General features: G+C 38.3%; 1 protein-coding gene across 1 annotated transcript in view; it reads left to right on the forward strand.

Annotated features, from left to right (window-relative positions):
• The first annotated feature begins 684 nt into the window (after nucleotides 1-684).
• sntb1 (syntrophin, basic 1) overlaps nucleotides 685-14,754 on the forward strand; it is a 32,696-nt gene continuing 18,626 nt past the window's right edge. The window contains exons 1-2 of the mRNA XM_055163556.1: nucleotides 685-1,704; nucleotides 11,819-12,050. Coding sequence (XP_055019531.1) covers nucleotides 1,188-1,704; nucleotides 11,819-12,050 — 749 coding nt within the window. The 5' untranslated portion in view covers nucleotides 685-1,187. The remainder of the gene's footprint in view (nucleotides 1,705-11,818; nucleotides 12,051-14,754) is intronic.

Below are 14,754 nucleotides of genomic sequence, written 5' to 3' on the forward strand. Positions count from 1 at the left end.
CAAGTTGAACTCAATATAATAACAATGAAAATCCAGAGCCTATTTATTCAAAGGCATGATGCCGAGGCTCATTCTGTATAATATATTATTTTACTTTAGGGGGACATAAACTTATATTTAAAAAAAAAAGAAAGAAAGAAAGAAACATGGCAATCATGTCAACAGAAGTCTAACTGACCTTTGTTTTACCATAGTTCATAGGCTCATTGTTCAATTTCATAATCTACCACTAGATGTCACTAGTATGTTGAGTATGGCGCAGAGGGGCACGATGATTTAAAAATTTAGTAAAGGACCATATACAATTGTTAGCGTCTGAGAAAGCGGGCTTGGTCTTTTTTTCTGTCTGTGAAAATGTCATACAGGGACATGTAGGCGGTGAGTTTGACCCGGTGTCAGCTGGTTGTGACTGACAGCGTGTGGAGCTGTCAGTGGGACTCACCTGGACACTACACACACTCCTCAGACTTTGCCTTGTAGCCTGGAGTTCATACTGGCTATTGAACTCGGAGTGCGCAGAATCATCGCGGCGTGGAGGTGTTCTTTGGAATAGTAATGACAGTGATGGAGTGAAGAAAAAGGCCTCAGAGGGGGGTCTTTCCGTGTCAGGGATCTGTAACAAAACGCCTGCTCGCTCTCTCATTTTCTTTGAAGAGTCAAACCGGCACAAGCGCATTCCTGTGTGCGCGCAACCGAGCCAGGACTGCTACGGCGAGAGCGCGGTGCAATGCCTTCCACGGACACCGGGAGCAGAGGAAACTTGTACTCATTATTTGTGGCTTGGACTTGCCTTGAATGGAAATGTAAGAAGACGAAAGGACGCTGCTGTAGGCTATTTAGATTTGCAATGATGATTTCAATTGTGTAGATATTTTGGTTGGAGCATTTTTGCATGTTATTTTGTGTTTTTCCCAGTTAGTTAGGCTATAGAAGCCATGTTTTGTTTGGATAGAGGAATTGATTTTACGCAGGTTCAAGAGATGGGATGAACTGACCTCAGGGCGCTAACTCCACCCATCGGATAGTATCTTTAGCGGGCGGAGCGGAGGGCTTGTTTAGTTACGGGATATCTGACAACTCCAGCAGAAAACTTCACAAGGGCAAAGTCCGTTCAGCGTGAGTACGTGAGGAAGAAACGCTGGGAACTAATTCACGTGTGGGATTTAAAAGCAAGAAACGATGCAAAGATGGCGCTTATAATGGGGGCTGGAACTTGTATGGTGCCAAAAAGTGGTTTTATAGAAGTTTTAGTGCGCGAACAGTGGCATAGAGTTTTTGTGAACCTGAATGAGGAAACTCTCATTTTGAGTTGCGAGGATAGTGACAACTTGAACTCTAACGGTGTCAGTCATGGGTCATACCTGGACAACAACAATGCCAACTCCAACAATGCGCCCCAAAGCGTGCGCTCTGCTTTCACGGACCTTCCAGAAAGAGTGCCCGAGGCCATCGCCAACAGGAAACGTAGTGTTAAGGTGACCAAGCAAGAGGTTGGGGGGCTGGGGATCAGCATCAAGGGCGGCAAGGAGAACAAGATGCCTATACTTATTAGTAAGATATTCAAAGGTCTCGCTGCGGACCAGACCCAGGCGCTGTACGTGGGAGATGCAATCCTGTCCGTAAATGGTGTGAACCTGAGGGAAGCTACGCACGACGAGGCTGTACAGACGCTCAAACGCGCCGGGAAAGAAGTTACATTAGAAGGTATGTAGCCTATGTTTTGTCAGTCATAACAGACAGAGTGTTTGTCACACCCCTTCTTAGAATTCTACACTTGTATTTGGCACATTCTTCTACCCAACAATAATTACACAGCCCATGTTTTGATCAAGACATAAATCATTACCTCTGTCCCACAAATTGTAAATACCACTATTGGGCAACACATAACAACAAGTAGTAATATCTAGTTAATGATAGAAGTTTGATCATTCCTTTCTGTCATTAAAGGTCATGTGATATGCAAATGAATGACTAGAAGAATATCTGTACAGCATTCATTATGTAACGTTGTCTTTATCTTTGTTCATGAGAAGTGGTGACTTGATGTTCTTGCAAAAGTAAATGTTTGCAAAAACATATCAAACTGGTGGTGCCAGTGCATTGATAAAATCATACTATGTTTCCTTTTTCATTCAAGCAAGGCTACTAAGATACTTCTTACATCTAATATAAACTATGCAGGAAGTAAGTGATAAGATTTTTTTGTTATCCAGGTCAGTGTGTACCAATATCATGATTCACAATAATAACAAGGCCCCATGCTACCTTGAAGAATTCTGATTATATATTATCTATTTGGGTTTGCAGATATATGCTACATTGCTTTATTTCTAGCTTTAGTGATGATAATTAATACTAAGACTTGTAGTTCTATGACATTGGACCAGAGGGTTGCTGTTTCATATCTCATTCAACGCACCTTTGCACCATGATACATGCTCAGACAGGAATGACATGTCATTTTAACATACTTGGAAATTTGTCAGATTATGCAGGGAAAATGGAGTCTAAATAGGTAACCGCTCTTCTGAATCATCCTGATTCAAGAGATGAGTTACCCAAACTGCTGAATAATTTTATATCCAGATTCCGTCTTATGTAAACCAGGGGCTCTCAGTAATGATCATAATCTTTTGCATGAACACAAACTCACAGCATCAAACATGTACTTGAGTCTCTATATTTCTTGTTTCAGTAGAGTTTGAAAACATTATATAGAAACCACTTAAAAAACAAAGCGTCATTTCCCCTTTTAACCACATAACGATGTTTCTCACAATTGGCCTCTTCTAAGTTGACTCCAGCTCTTGTGAGGTCTCTCACTCACTCACTCTCTCTCTCTCTGTCTCCCACTCTGCCCCTATATCTTTTTCCCTATCTATCTCTTTTACTCTCTCAACCCCTCTCTACATCTCTTTTTCTTTAACCCCCCACCCTCTCTCTCTCTCCCTAGTTCCCGCTCTCTCTGTCTATTTCTCTCTCCCTCTCTTCTCCACTCTCTTCTTTCTCTGTCTCTCTCTCTCACTGTCTTATACTCACACTTATTCACATGCAAACATAGTATGATGATTCCTCCCAGGGGACACCAAGGCTGCACTCTGAGGGAGAGGCTGTAGTCCCAAGCTGAAAATTTGCACAGATAAGGGCTTAACAGTGGTAAATTCAGATGACTACAGGATTTAATGTATAATGTAGTTAATATAGAACTGCTAAGAGGGAGAGAGATACAGGCAGAAACAAGGGGAAAGATAGTTTAAAGTTAATTGTGGGGGTTAACTTGAGGGTAATCAGAAGCAGAAGTAGTTCATCTGCATATCAGGAAACAGACATGACATGGTTTTGATTGATTGCTGTTCTTGAGGGCACATGGCCAAGTAGTTGTATTATGTAACACTGGGGCTGTAGCTCTGTCGGTAGCACAGAGCTGACCCACAGGTTGGCAATTCAATCCCACAGGTGGGTAAGACACTTAACCGACCTGACCACCAGTGTCTGCGTACACTTGTGTATGTGTCTGCGTACACTTGTGGGGTGTGTGGTTCCACGATGAAAAGTACTTTGAGGCGGAAAAGTGCTATATGATTAAATTTGATCATTTATCATAACCACAAGAGTTCAATTTCCTTTTAACAACTATGTGCCCTCATACATTACTGCCTTGCTTCAGTTTTCATAATATATGGGTTTGTGATGAGTTATTATACTGTATTTTTCTATCCTTATGTATATTTATTTAACCAGTTTAGGCCCACTGAGATTTGGAATCTCTTTTTTTAGGCCCCTGCCCATACTTGACTTGTTTTGGAACATGTTAGGAAAAAGTAAAGTAGGGCTGAGAGATACGACAAAAAATAAATAATAAAAAATCTCACATTGATGGTGTGATTAAAAACAAATAAGACAATAAGAAATGAATTGCCTAAACACAAACCATCCAAAATCATTGTAATTTTACACAAAAATAGTCAAAATTCTTCCTCTAAAGTCAGAATTCTGCCTCAGCCATATGCTTTTACTGACAGAGGATTAGCCAGAGACTTTAATTAAAAACAGCAAAGCATATCATTACATTAGAGATGATTAAAATTTGTTTAATTGCACAGCCCTATGGAATACCCAGAGAAAATTTCCAGGCACAGGCAGAACATGCAAACTCTGCAAAGACATGCCCTCACTCCATCTGGGAATCAAACCCAGAACTTTCTAACTGAGGCTGAAGCACTAGCTGTTCCACCATACCAGGCAACTTTAATTATCACAAATAAAACAAATCACTTACTGTCCTCATGTAAAAGAGGAAGGTCTTGATGATTATTTCACTGAAGTAGGTCAGTTCCATTAACATAGAGTTCACTATCTTGTCATTACTTTGAGTTCATATGTTCAAGTGGGAGTTATTATTGTATTGTGAAGTCAAACAAGTCAAGAGTGAATTTCCTCATGAGGCTCAGTGCGTCAAATATCTCATAGCAACCAGCTTAATGCTATTGGGGCCTGATTATTATACCAACAATGACTTGATTAAAATAAGTGTATTTCTATTTTTATGTGGAGTGTGCCGCGTAGGGCCACTTCACGATACAGTGTCCAGTAGACAAATAAAACACGCTAATATGGTGCACTTGTAGTACTTCTAATCAGTGCCTAATTCAAGACCTATACTAAAGCAGCATGGTGGAAAATGCAGTGATTAAGTTAAAGGCTAAAGGAGAGTGGAAAAATATCTATTTGTCACTTTATCTATTATTTTACGCTGTGGTGATGTCTTTTGATTTATATTTTTGTCTTTTATCATAGATGTTGATGCCTGAAGCAGAATAGTAGTCATTTTCCTATCACTGGTCCATGTTATTGGCTGGTGCTCTTTCATTTCTCAAATTGTGTCAAGATTGGCAATACAAAAAACATCAGAAAAAACACGCTTTACTGAATAATCAGAAACTCAGTAGGAACTCAGTTGTGCTTAAGAAAACATTTGGTGAAATTATACAACCAGTGGATGCCGGGAAGATTCCTGGTATCATAAAAGTGCATATTATACCTTTAGTGCACTTATGCTTTATACCCAAATTTCCTTTCTCCTTTGGCTCACTGCAGCATCTTTGTGGTTTGCATACTGATTCAGTCTATAGTAGTTATTATTTTGGTTGGTATTTGTGGTGTTTCTGTGTACATAAAGTGCACAATAACTTCTCAATTATAACAAGAATAATTACAACAAAATTACAAAAAAGTTGTAATTTTTTTTCTCTAATCCATCAACCAAGCATAATTGTCAGTGATAAGCATGGGGATTTGAAGGTCTGCAGCCAAGGACTAAATGAGACTGGACTCATTTTTTAGTTAAATGGCATGGATTATTGTGCTATTTTTTAATATAAAATCAAATTAAAATATAATGATCGTGTGAAAAATTTGATTAATTTTTTGCCGTATCTCCCAATCCTAACTACATCATGTTGTAAAGCTGAAACAGTAGTTCAATCTGCCAAAAGAAAAACAATGAAATAGGACCATCTGCCTTAGCCCAGACAGGAAGTGAGTCAGTGACCGATGTAATGTATTCCCCAGTGTGGCCCTTTAACAAGCCTTACCTGTCACTATTTGACATACATGGGCCCCATTCTGCTGTTAGACCCACTACATCCTGTGTCATCTGTCGTAATGTCTAGACTCCACACTCAGTCTGTGAGAGATACAGAGATTGCAGCTGACTGATTTCGTCATTAGAAAGCCTAACATTCCAGTGGTTGTTTGTAGAATGATTCAGATGATGAGGTTGTAAACAGATACCTTTGTTGTGGTGAATATAAAATACATCAACGGTGTTCCTCTCAATCTTTTGGTGAATGTTTGTCTGTCAAAACAACAGCAGAAACACAGATCTGCTTTTCCTGCTTTCCGATTTATCTAAAGGCACAAAATAATGCTGCCGGTCCAGGTGTGATCATTGTGCTGGTATCCTGTTTTGTGTGTGTGTGTGTTAACGTAGGAGATCCTGCACATTGTTTGAGCAGCAGATAAACTTGTGATTGTGCTTCAGACCATGTTGCTTCAATGACTTATGGGCGTGCTTCACAAGTGTACCACAATTTATGTAGCTCAGCATGCAAGAGAATTTATTTTTATTGACTGATAGTTTAGTCATCAACATCTGAATGTGAAAAATTTACTTGAGGTTAGGGATGGATGAGATCTCATGCCACAAGATCCTGTGAGATAGGGCACATATGAGTTTTTTTCCCCTCATGTTTAGATTGGACAAAAAAGGGTACACTTTGCTAAAGTACACCTGTTAAGAAGCTCTAGTTCCAAAAGGCATAGCTACAAGGTGTGTAACAATAATCAAAATATTGTGATATCGTATCGTCAAAGGTCTTACAACAATATCGTGGACCACAATATATCGAATTACAAGCCTCTTCACTTAAATGAATAGTTATGGTGCTACAGTAGCTAAAAAACAGAGGGAACTACATAGACCATGATTCTTTGCTCTGTTTCAGTGCAGACTAAGTGTTGTCCAGGCATTCTCAGAGGAAAAAGTAGTGTATTCACAGTTTTGTTAGCCTCCACAAAAGACCACAATATATGTATTGTACTGTGAGATGTATATTGTGAAAATATCATATCGACAGATTTGGAAATTGTTACATCCCGAATAGCTACTGTAATAGCAAAATTAAATTGTTGAGTCAAAATTGTGAACTGAATCAATTCATTTATTATAAATCATGTCAAAATCTCATCTTGTTTCATGGACCCAATCAGTTGTCTCGTCTGTTGTGAAAATTGGGTCTCGTTCCACTTCTGCTTGAGGTGTAACTGAGTGTAACAGAGAAGGCCAATGGTGCACTTAGAAGGGCTGGAGTGGGCAGAAGAACTTAGTCCACTAAAGACATACCCAGTACATCGATTAATCAATGGAAAAACTATGTATAGGGAAGAGAAGTACAAGTAAACAGCATATTCGTAAGTGAAAAAGTAGTCGTTTGTCCAGTGTCTCCCAAAACATCAGCTAACTCACTGCATGTCAACTCAATGCATTTATGATGTTGCACATATACATTATTACCCCCAAAAAATGAATTACTCAATTAAAATAAAATTTGGTTGACTAAGCGACACCATGAACTGATGAATCAATTAAACAACTAAAGGTCTACAGCCCAAGAAGTCAGACTTGAGGCTGGAATAGTCCTGATTTAGGTCTGTTTGGTCCTGTTCTAGTTCTGATTAAGTCCTTAACAAGTCCATATTTAGTTTCAGGATTAGTTACTGTTTAGTCACAGTTTTGATGTGTTTTTTATGCCATTGTACCAAGTGTCATTGCACCCTGAGTTTCAGTCTCTACAATCAGTAACACGGTATGTATTTTCACTTCCCCTTATCCAGACATTCAACTGATGTTTTCATTTTCAACTCAAACGTTCAAGTTGAGTCACTTTTACTTTTACTATTATAACAATTAGTGCAGTCTAAGCCCAGTCACTAGCAGTAAAGCCGAAGTCTAGTCCTGAGCCTCACAAGCCCCATCATCTACTTGTTGAAGCATGAGTCCAGGCATAATGCTGTAACCTATAGTTAAATATAACAATACTACAAGGCAAGCTTATTTAGCCAACAACATTAACAGTCTGGTTTGTGTTCACATTTCATCTCACACTTACGTACACTCTAGTTAAACATCTCATTTTCTCCTCCTTTTTCCCATTCCCAGTTCTCATTTCGATCTTGTTACGCACTACCCTGATTGGTTAAATGAGTATAATTTTTGCTTTTCTCCCAGCACATTTCTCACTGGAGCTGCTGAAGTAACACACTTATTTGGTCATCACTCTGTGTCATTTGAACCCCTGTGATCCTGGTCCAGCCCGTACAATAAGATACCTTGAGGCCTGTGGTTCATGGGTCTTTGTGCTTTGGTATCTGGCCATGGTACCTGCTTTGTGCCCTCTATAGAAAAAACTCCTCTCTCAAAGCTCTGGAGGCTTTCTTTTTTCTTTGCCTTGGCCTCGCTCTGTTCTGCTTCCAATTGCTTAAGCCTTCTTTCCCCTTCACGGACATACAAGTTTTATTCCACTGGTAATTTTGCTATAATTATTCCAATAGCATATAATATAAAGTACATGATTTCAGAACTTATAAAACTTTAACATGTTAGCATAAAATGGAAAGTTCAAAAAGGAAAATTTGGTTTCAAAGCAGCCATGTACATGAATATATATTGAAATCTTTATTATTACAGTGAATGCTTTATTACTGGGAGGCCTATTGAACGTGTTGTTCAATGAGGTAGAAATCCACTGCTGCTGCAATATTATATTACCACTGTTACTTCTACTAATACAATGACTTGTCCACAATTCAGGTGTTAAACTGGGCTTGAGTGAAGCCTTTTGTTTTCAACATTTGCTCATAGGATATAAACCTTTTTAAAAATCTACTGAGAAAGTAAGAATTGTTCCCAAATGTCTTTCAAAAATTGAAGCACTAGCAAAATTAAAATGTGCTTTCCACTATTGTTCAAGAAGGCATTAACAGAACTGCACTGTTGTTTCCATGTCCTAAGACAAAAATCAGCAAAAAATATCCCTCAGTTTTTATGAAAAGGACTTCTGAGACTTATGTCCTGAATCAGAGGAGGGTTTGAAGTGGGTAAAAGAACAGCTGGTCTTTGGTGGTAGCACAAAGACATGCATAACATTGCATCAACTCAGTAAAGGAGAAATCTTTCTCTTGATAATGTGCATATCTTAACATATTTTTGTGATGCCATCATTGGGAGAAATAACATCTACATTTTATTTAACAGTGGAATCCTTCATTTTCTTTCATCCGCTTTATCTAGATCACCGTGTTCTTACAATATTGTCACTTCAAAAATCAATATTACTGGTATATTATTGGTTAACCACATAATCATGACATCCCTGACATCCCTGTTCAACCAGTGTACACATACCTACAGGCTGTGTATTGCCACTGTGCTCAAATATTTCTGAGATAATACAGCTTTGATTGATTGATTGATTTAAAAAGAAAATGAAAAAAAAAATTTGTGTAAAGGTGCATTCTTGGTTACAGAGATATCAATTTAGTTCTGTTTTTCTTCATAATCCAACCAGTATAAAACAAAGTAAAACTAGGGTGTATCATATGGAAAAGCCAGGCACTGTGCTCGGATCTGTTTCTGTGTAAAAAAAAAAGCTTGCATAGCCCCCTTTCAAATCAAAGCCCCAGTGAATAGCCTTGATTCGCTTTGAGCCCTTATCATACAGTTGGGGTTATTGGAGTGAGTTCGTTGGAGTTGGCTGGTGCTGTAATGGAATAGAAACATGACCCAGGGGAGCGCACACATTTACGCACTTCCACTGTAATAATGACTGGGGCTCCACCCGTTTATTTTCCCCTCCGCTGGAAACACTCACAGCACTATTTCTGGGCAACCGCATATACCCCTACACGTTAACTGGAAAAACATACCCATGCGTGGCTCTCTGACAGCTGCCTTTGTCTTGTTCAGAGCCTAACAACTTAAACCTGCGGTGAAGTGATAATAAACTGATGGCAAACATGATAACTGACAATGTCCTTATCTTAATGCATCATGATTGTACAAGTTAAGAGGTTGTTAAACTATAAACAAGGGGCAAAGGAAGTATGCAATCACAAATGATTCACAAGGTTGATAAATAATATAAGACAACGATCCCAGATGTATGTATTTACTCACTTTGGTACAACTATTAAATTGACTTACGAAACATTTTATATGTATACATATCATCTGCCGCTACTCTTTAGGACTTGGTTTTATACATACAATAATTAATCACAATTATTGATCATTGTTTTTTTTTTGTTGTTTTTTTTATTTAACATACACATCTCATTAAAACAAATAAAATAGCTTTCTCCTAATTTTTTAAATCAGTGGTGACTAAATGCACAAAAACAAGACAAATTTATTCCTCCAGAGGCTGAAGTCTGCTCCAAATTACATGCTTTTGCTTCAGAAAATTGACCATATAACTCTTGATTAAAAAGACCCAAGCTTATCACTGATGATTTGAAAATATTTGATTAAAATGGATTAGCCTTATTACTACTACATTAATTATAAGCACAACTACTGGTATCACTATTAGCACTATTACTGCTACTACTACTACTACTATTACTACTACTACTACTACTACTACTACCACCGCTGCCACTACTACTATTGTTACTACTACTACTACCGCTACCACTACTACTACTATTATTACTACTACTATACTGAAGCGAGGAGTCACTGTTGTTCATGTTGCTTTGCCTTCAAGATTGAAAACATTTCTTATAGAATTTCTAAATTCCAGCAATTTAAAGTAAAATGGATTTTTGTGTGGATTTGTCGCTTTTGCCCTGAGACAGCACAGTCTGTTTTTATTTATTTTTATTCTGTTTTCTTCGAAGGAAATGTACTTTTTATTATAAGCATCTAGTTGCTCTACTTAAGACAAAGTGGCAAAGCAAAGGTAACTTTGAACCGCCCTAGTTTTAACACAACCCAATAATGAAATATTGACCCAGATGACTAATACAAATAAGAGCTGTGTGGGTTTGTTATAATGATGATATTGAAAATTGAAGCCTCTCCACGTGTGCTTGTTTCGTCCATCCTGTCCTCACTGCGAGATCCTTGTTTCTCCAATTTGGACAAAAAGCTCTCAATAAAAGCATTACACATCATTGACAGTGCGACAAAAACTAACCCAGAATATCTCCCCTCGGAGGATTTCTCATCTTTACACAAACACACATTACCAATTCACAATATTCTTTTGTTTGTCCACATCTCTACTGCAGCATGTGGGCATTTGCGTCCTCATACATTTCATAACCATCTAAATAAATCACATATATTCCTCTGCATGCTTTTGGCCAATTCACCAATGCCAAAAATTCTCCTTACTAGATTTTCATTTCAATGGGCACATATTGTTCTCACTTTTAACAAATCTATCAGACATTTTTTTGGCCTCTAATCTGATGATCTGGTTCAGGGGATACGCTGCTACTGTGAAAGTACATTGTACCTTTGCAGTTTTGGGTGTATTAAGGACATTTCGTCTCTGGTGAGATGAGGCTGCACGGTCAGACTGGTGGTGAAGCTTGTTATGCTGTCTGTTGGGGTCCATAGTATCTCCTCTTCCCTAAGAACTAGAGACAAAATGTCACCATCTATATGTCAATTATAGCTAGCTCATACAGTGGGGTATGCCAATTTAACAGCCAGGGCAAGGCACTCATTCTAAAATACATAACCTGCCTGTTTCTCACCGCAGCCTTTCTCTAGACTTGTACAAAAAGTTGGGATTCAGTTTTTTAGCTCCTACTGGTTTAGGATTCTCTCACTTGCTACCTTCTGAAGTGTTATTTGGTGCCTTGGCCAGGATCTCATTGTGGTGTGCAGGGGTGTGAAGATTTGATGAAATTGCTCCAAAAATTTCACAAGATTGACAGGGAACATTTCGATATTTCTCAAATTACCAGCACGGAGCCAAGTAACGGAATTCTTTTCCGTTTAGAGTGTCCTCATGGCAGTTTGATACATGCACATGTGAAGTGTTATGCTAAAGAATAAATTACAATATGATTTATTTTATGTTTAGATTATAGACCGAATCATAGTTATAAAGATGATTGTATATGGTAATCTATTTTATAATGACTCTGCAAATCCCAGTAGTTCCTCTTCTAACTGCAGTGACATTTAAATACTGTAACACCTTGACTAGTGTTTTTTTTTGCTTGTGTGTTTGTTCAGTAAAGTACATGCGTGAGGCCACTCCGTACGTGAAGAAGGGCTCTCCAGTGTCAGAGATCGGTTGGGAGACCCCCCCTCCAGAGTCGCCTCGCCTAAGTCCCAGCAGCCCCTCGTCGTCCGTCTCAGAGCCCCCCAGCCCCCCTCTGCTGTCCCCCCATGGAGACCGCAGGTGCATTCCATTAAAGATGTGCTATGTCACCAGAGCCATGACAACACCAGACCCAGACAACAGGTAAGAAATAGTCCATGCACAAAAAAGATACTGCAAAAGGTTGTACAGATAGGCAGTACTCAAATGCGAGTGAAGTAAGATCATTAGGCCATGGCACTCTAATGTACTCTGCATGTGATCCATCCTTCAACTCAACCTGAGAAGCAGTGAGCTACTTCTTCTCCAGATCTTGATCCATATGATGAATGGTCTGGAGGTTTTATGAGGAGGATTTTCTATTATGCATGTTTTAGATTCATTGATTTCAGCACTAACCCACCCGGCAATAGGAGAAGAGAAAGGTCAAGGAACAGCCGCATATTCAAGAAAATCATTTACTGGGGTAAAAGTAAAAAGGTAGTAGATACATTTTTAATACTGCTTCCGGATCCCCCAATACACATGCCTGCTTCTTATTTTTGGTAGTAGATAAAGTTTAGTTGGTTTAAAACTTTAACAAATGCTTGAAAAATAGGTTACATTACATACATAAATTCCTACAGTATGTCCTCCAGTCAACACCAGTACTGCACTTGGACATGGGCAAGTTTGACAATGACAGAAACAGGAAGTATCTTCAGGGTCCACAGCTGTCTTGTGTTCCTCGGAGGGGATTATATCTCTGTGTGTCTCCGTTCACACCAAGTTCATTCTGAATTTTGCTTAAAGACAGACTTTTGAAGTAGACCATTTCCACTCAGCAGGGGTGCACTGTTATGAGGTGTCCTCCAGTTAATTGGTTTGTAATGTGAAAATGCCCCTAACCTAAAATCGCAGATGTAGAGTGCAGTGTAGAGCCTAGACTGCCACACAACACCACACTGAAGTGACCCATTTTTCGATTTAACAATTTCAGATTTTGTTTTTTGCCAGCCTTGTTTTGTGGGCACTTCACTGTGTAATTTTGACTCAGTCATCATGATTGGACCATTTGTATGTTTTTCAGAAGAAAAGTGGCAGATTGTAATGTTTTTAATTTGAGTTCTGTCCTTTGTAATTTGCTTGGGTTGTGGTTGGGTTGGTAGGTCTATTAAAGAAATAGTTGTTTTGAAAAATATTACGCTCCCACTCATAATTAACTTTTTTTGGAAAATCTTGTGTTGCTATGAGTTTTTTATCTTCCAGTAGTTGTAAATGATTATTTGATTTAATTAAAAATGGCACGTACACACCTCACCATTACTTGTTTTTCTGCAGTATCTGTGGCCTGCATCCAATTGTCCTCCCTTTGCATTAATGTGATACAGAGCCAGATACTGTAATGCCCAAATTCACTTCAAAGCATCAAAGTCAATCTGTAACAGGGAACAAACATGTCTGTGGAGACTTTGTGAAACTGCCCACAATCTGTCCTCTAAACAATGTTGAATACCGTTTAAGTATTAACCATTCGAGTTGGAAACTTACCACATGTAACTCACTTTGAGCTAATAATAGGAAAATCATATAAATTCAAACTGCTGAAAATTACAATAATACTGATTTGACAAGCAACCACACTGTGTAGCTTTTACAAGAAATGTACTATGTAACTCTGGTGGAGGGTTCGTAATTTGCTTGTCTCCAAGGAAATGTTAGTGCATTAAACTTATCTATCTCCATGGAGTTGAGCAGGTGACGTTACCAGGCCAAGTGACAGGTCAGATCGGTGGAGAACCACAGTTACAGTACATGTTTTCTGAAGTCATTTTAAGCATTATGTAATTGAAAAAATGTAAGATAAATAAGTTTAATGCAGTACTACGTCGCATTCCAGGTAAAGGAATAAGTAAGATATCCATGGAGACAAATAGCTGGTATATCCCGTGCACCTTTAAAATATATTAAATCCACTGAGTAAAAGTTTCAACAAAATGAAATATTGCCACAAAATGTTATATTATTTTAATGTTAAAATCACCTTTAGTAGCAGTGTCAATAGAATAGCTCTCGAGTTGCGTAGACAGGGTTGTCTAAGGATTTTGAGTTGTTCTTTCACCTCTGATGAAACTTCCTGACCTGTTGTAGACTCTGCTGTAAAGCGTTTGATAAATATTTACATGGAAGAACACTGGCTGAAAAGAAAAAGTGTGTTTTATTTGGTTTCCTTATCTTTTTTCCTCACCTAACAGCAGCTCTCACGAGTATTTCTCCTTGTTTTTCAGTAGATGTGGTTTAAACCGGGTTTAGAGCTGCATCAGACAGGAAAGACAGATAGGGGAAAGTGTGGCTACAGTGGTGAGAACAGATAAGTGATTAGATAAGAGAGGCTGTTTTTACTTTAGATGAAAAATAGGCTGAGTTTTCGCGCAATTATACTAAAAATAGAGATGTTCATGTGCAACAAAACCACTGATGTGTTATAGGTGTAAACAGTTGGTCAATAACAGAACTCTTTTTTTTACTAATGATAAAATGGTATTGCTTTACATTTTTATTGTGCTTTATAAGTTTGACAGGCCACTTAATTTTCTACACTAGTATACTCATTGATTGGTTAATTTGTTCACTCAGTACAGTTGATGGTGGTAAGCTCCTTTTGTAGCCACAGCTGCCCTGGGGTAGACTGACAGAAGCAACACTGGCCCTTTTGTCAACAACCAATATTGTTTTGGAGATTACAAAAAAAAACAAAAAACAATTCTATCAGTTTGAGTTCTTGTTTTTATTGTAAGAATGGTATTGATAAATTGGCCATTTGAGTTCTATTCCTGGTATTAAGATGGCTAGAAATCTTAGTTGTTTG

The sequence above is a fragment of the Boleophthalmus pectinirostris genome, unplaced genomic scaffold (genome assembly GCF_026225935.1).
Source record: "Boleophthalmus pectinirostris isolate CB_2022bp ecotype Guang Dong unplaced genomic scaffold, ASM2622593v1 HiC_scaffold_6, whole genome shotgun sequence".
NCBI lineage: Eukaryota > Metazoa > Chordata > Actinopteri > Gobiiformes > Gobiidae > Boleophthalmus > Boleophthalmus pectinirostris.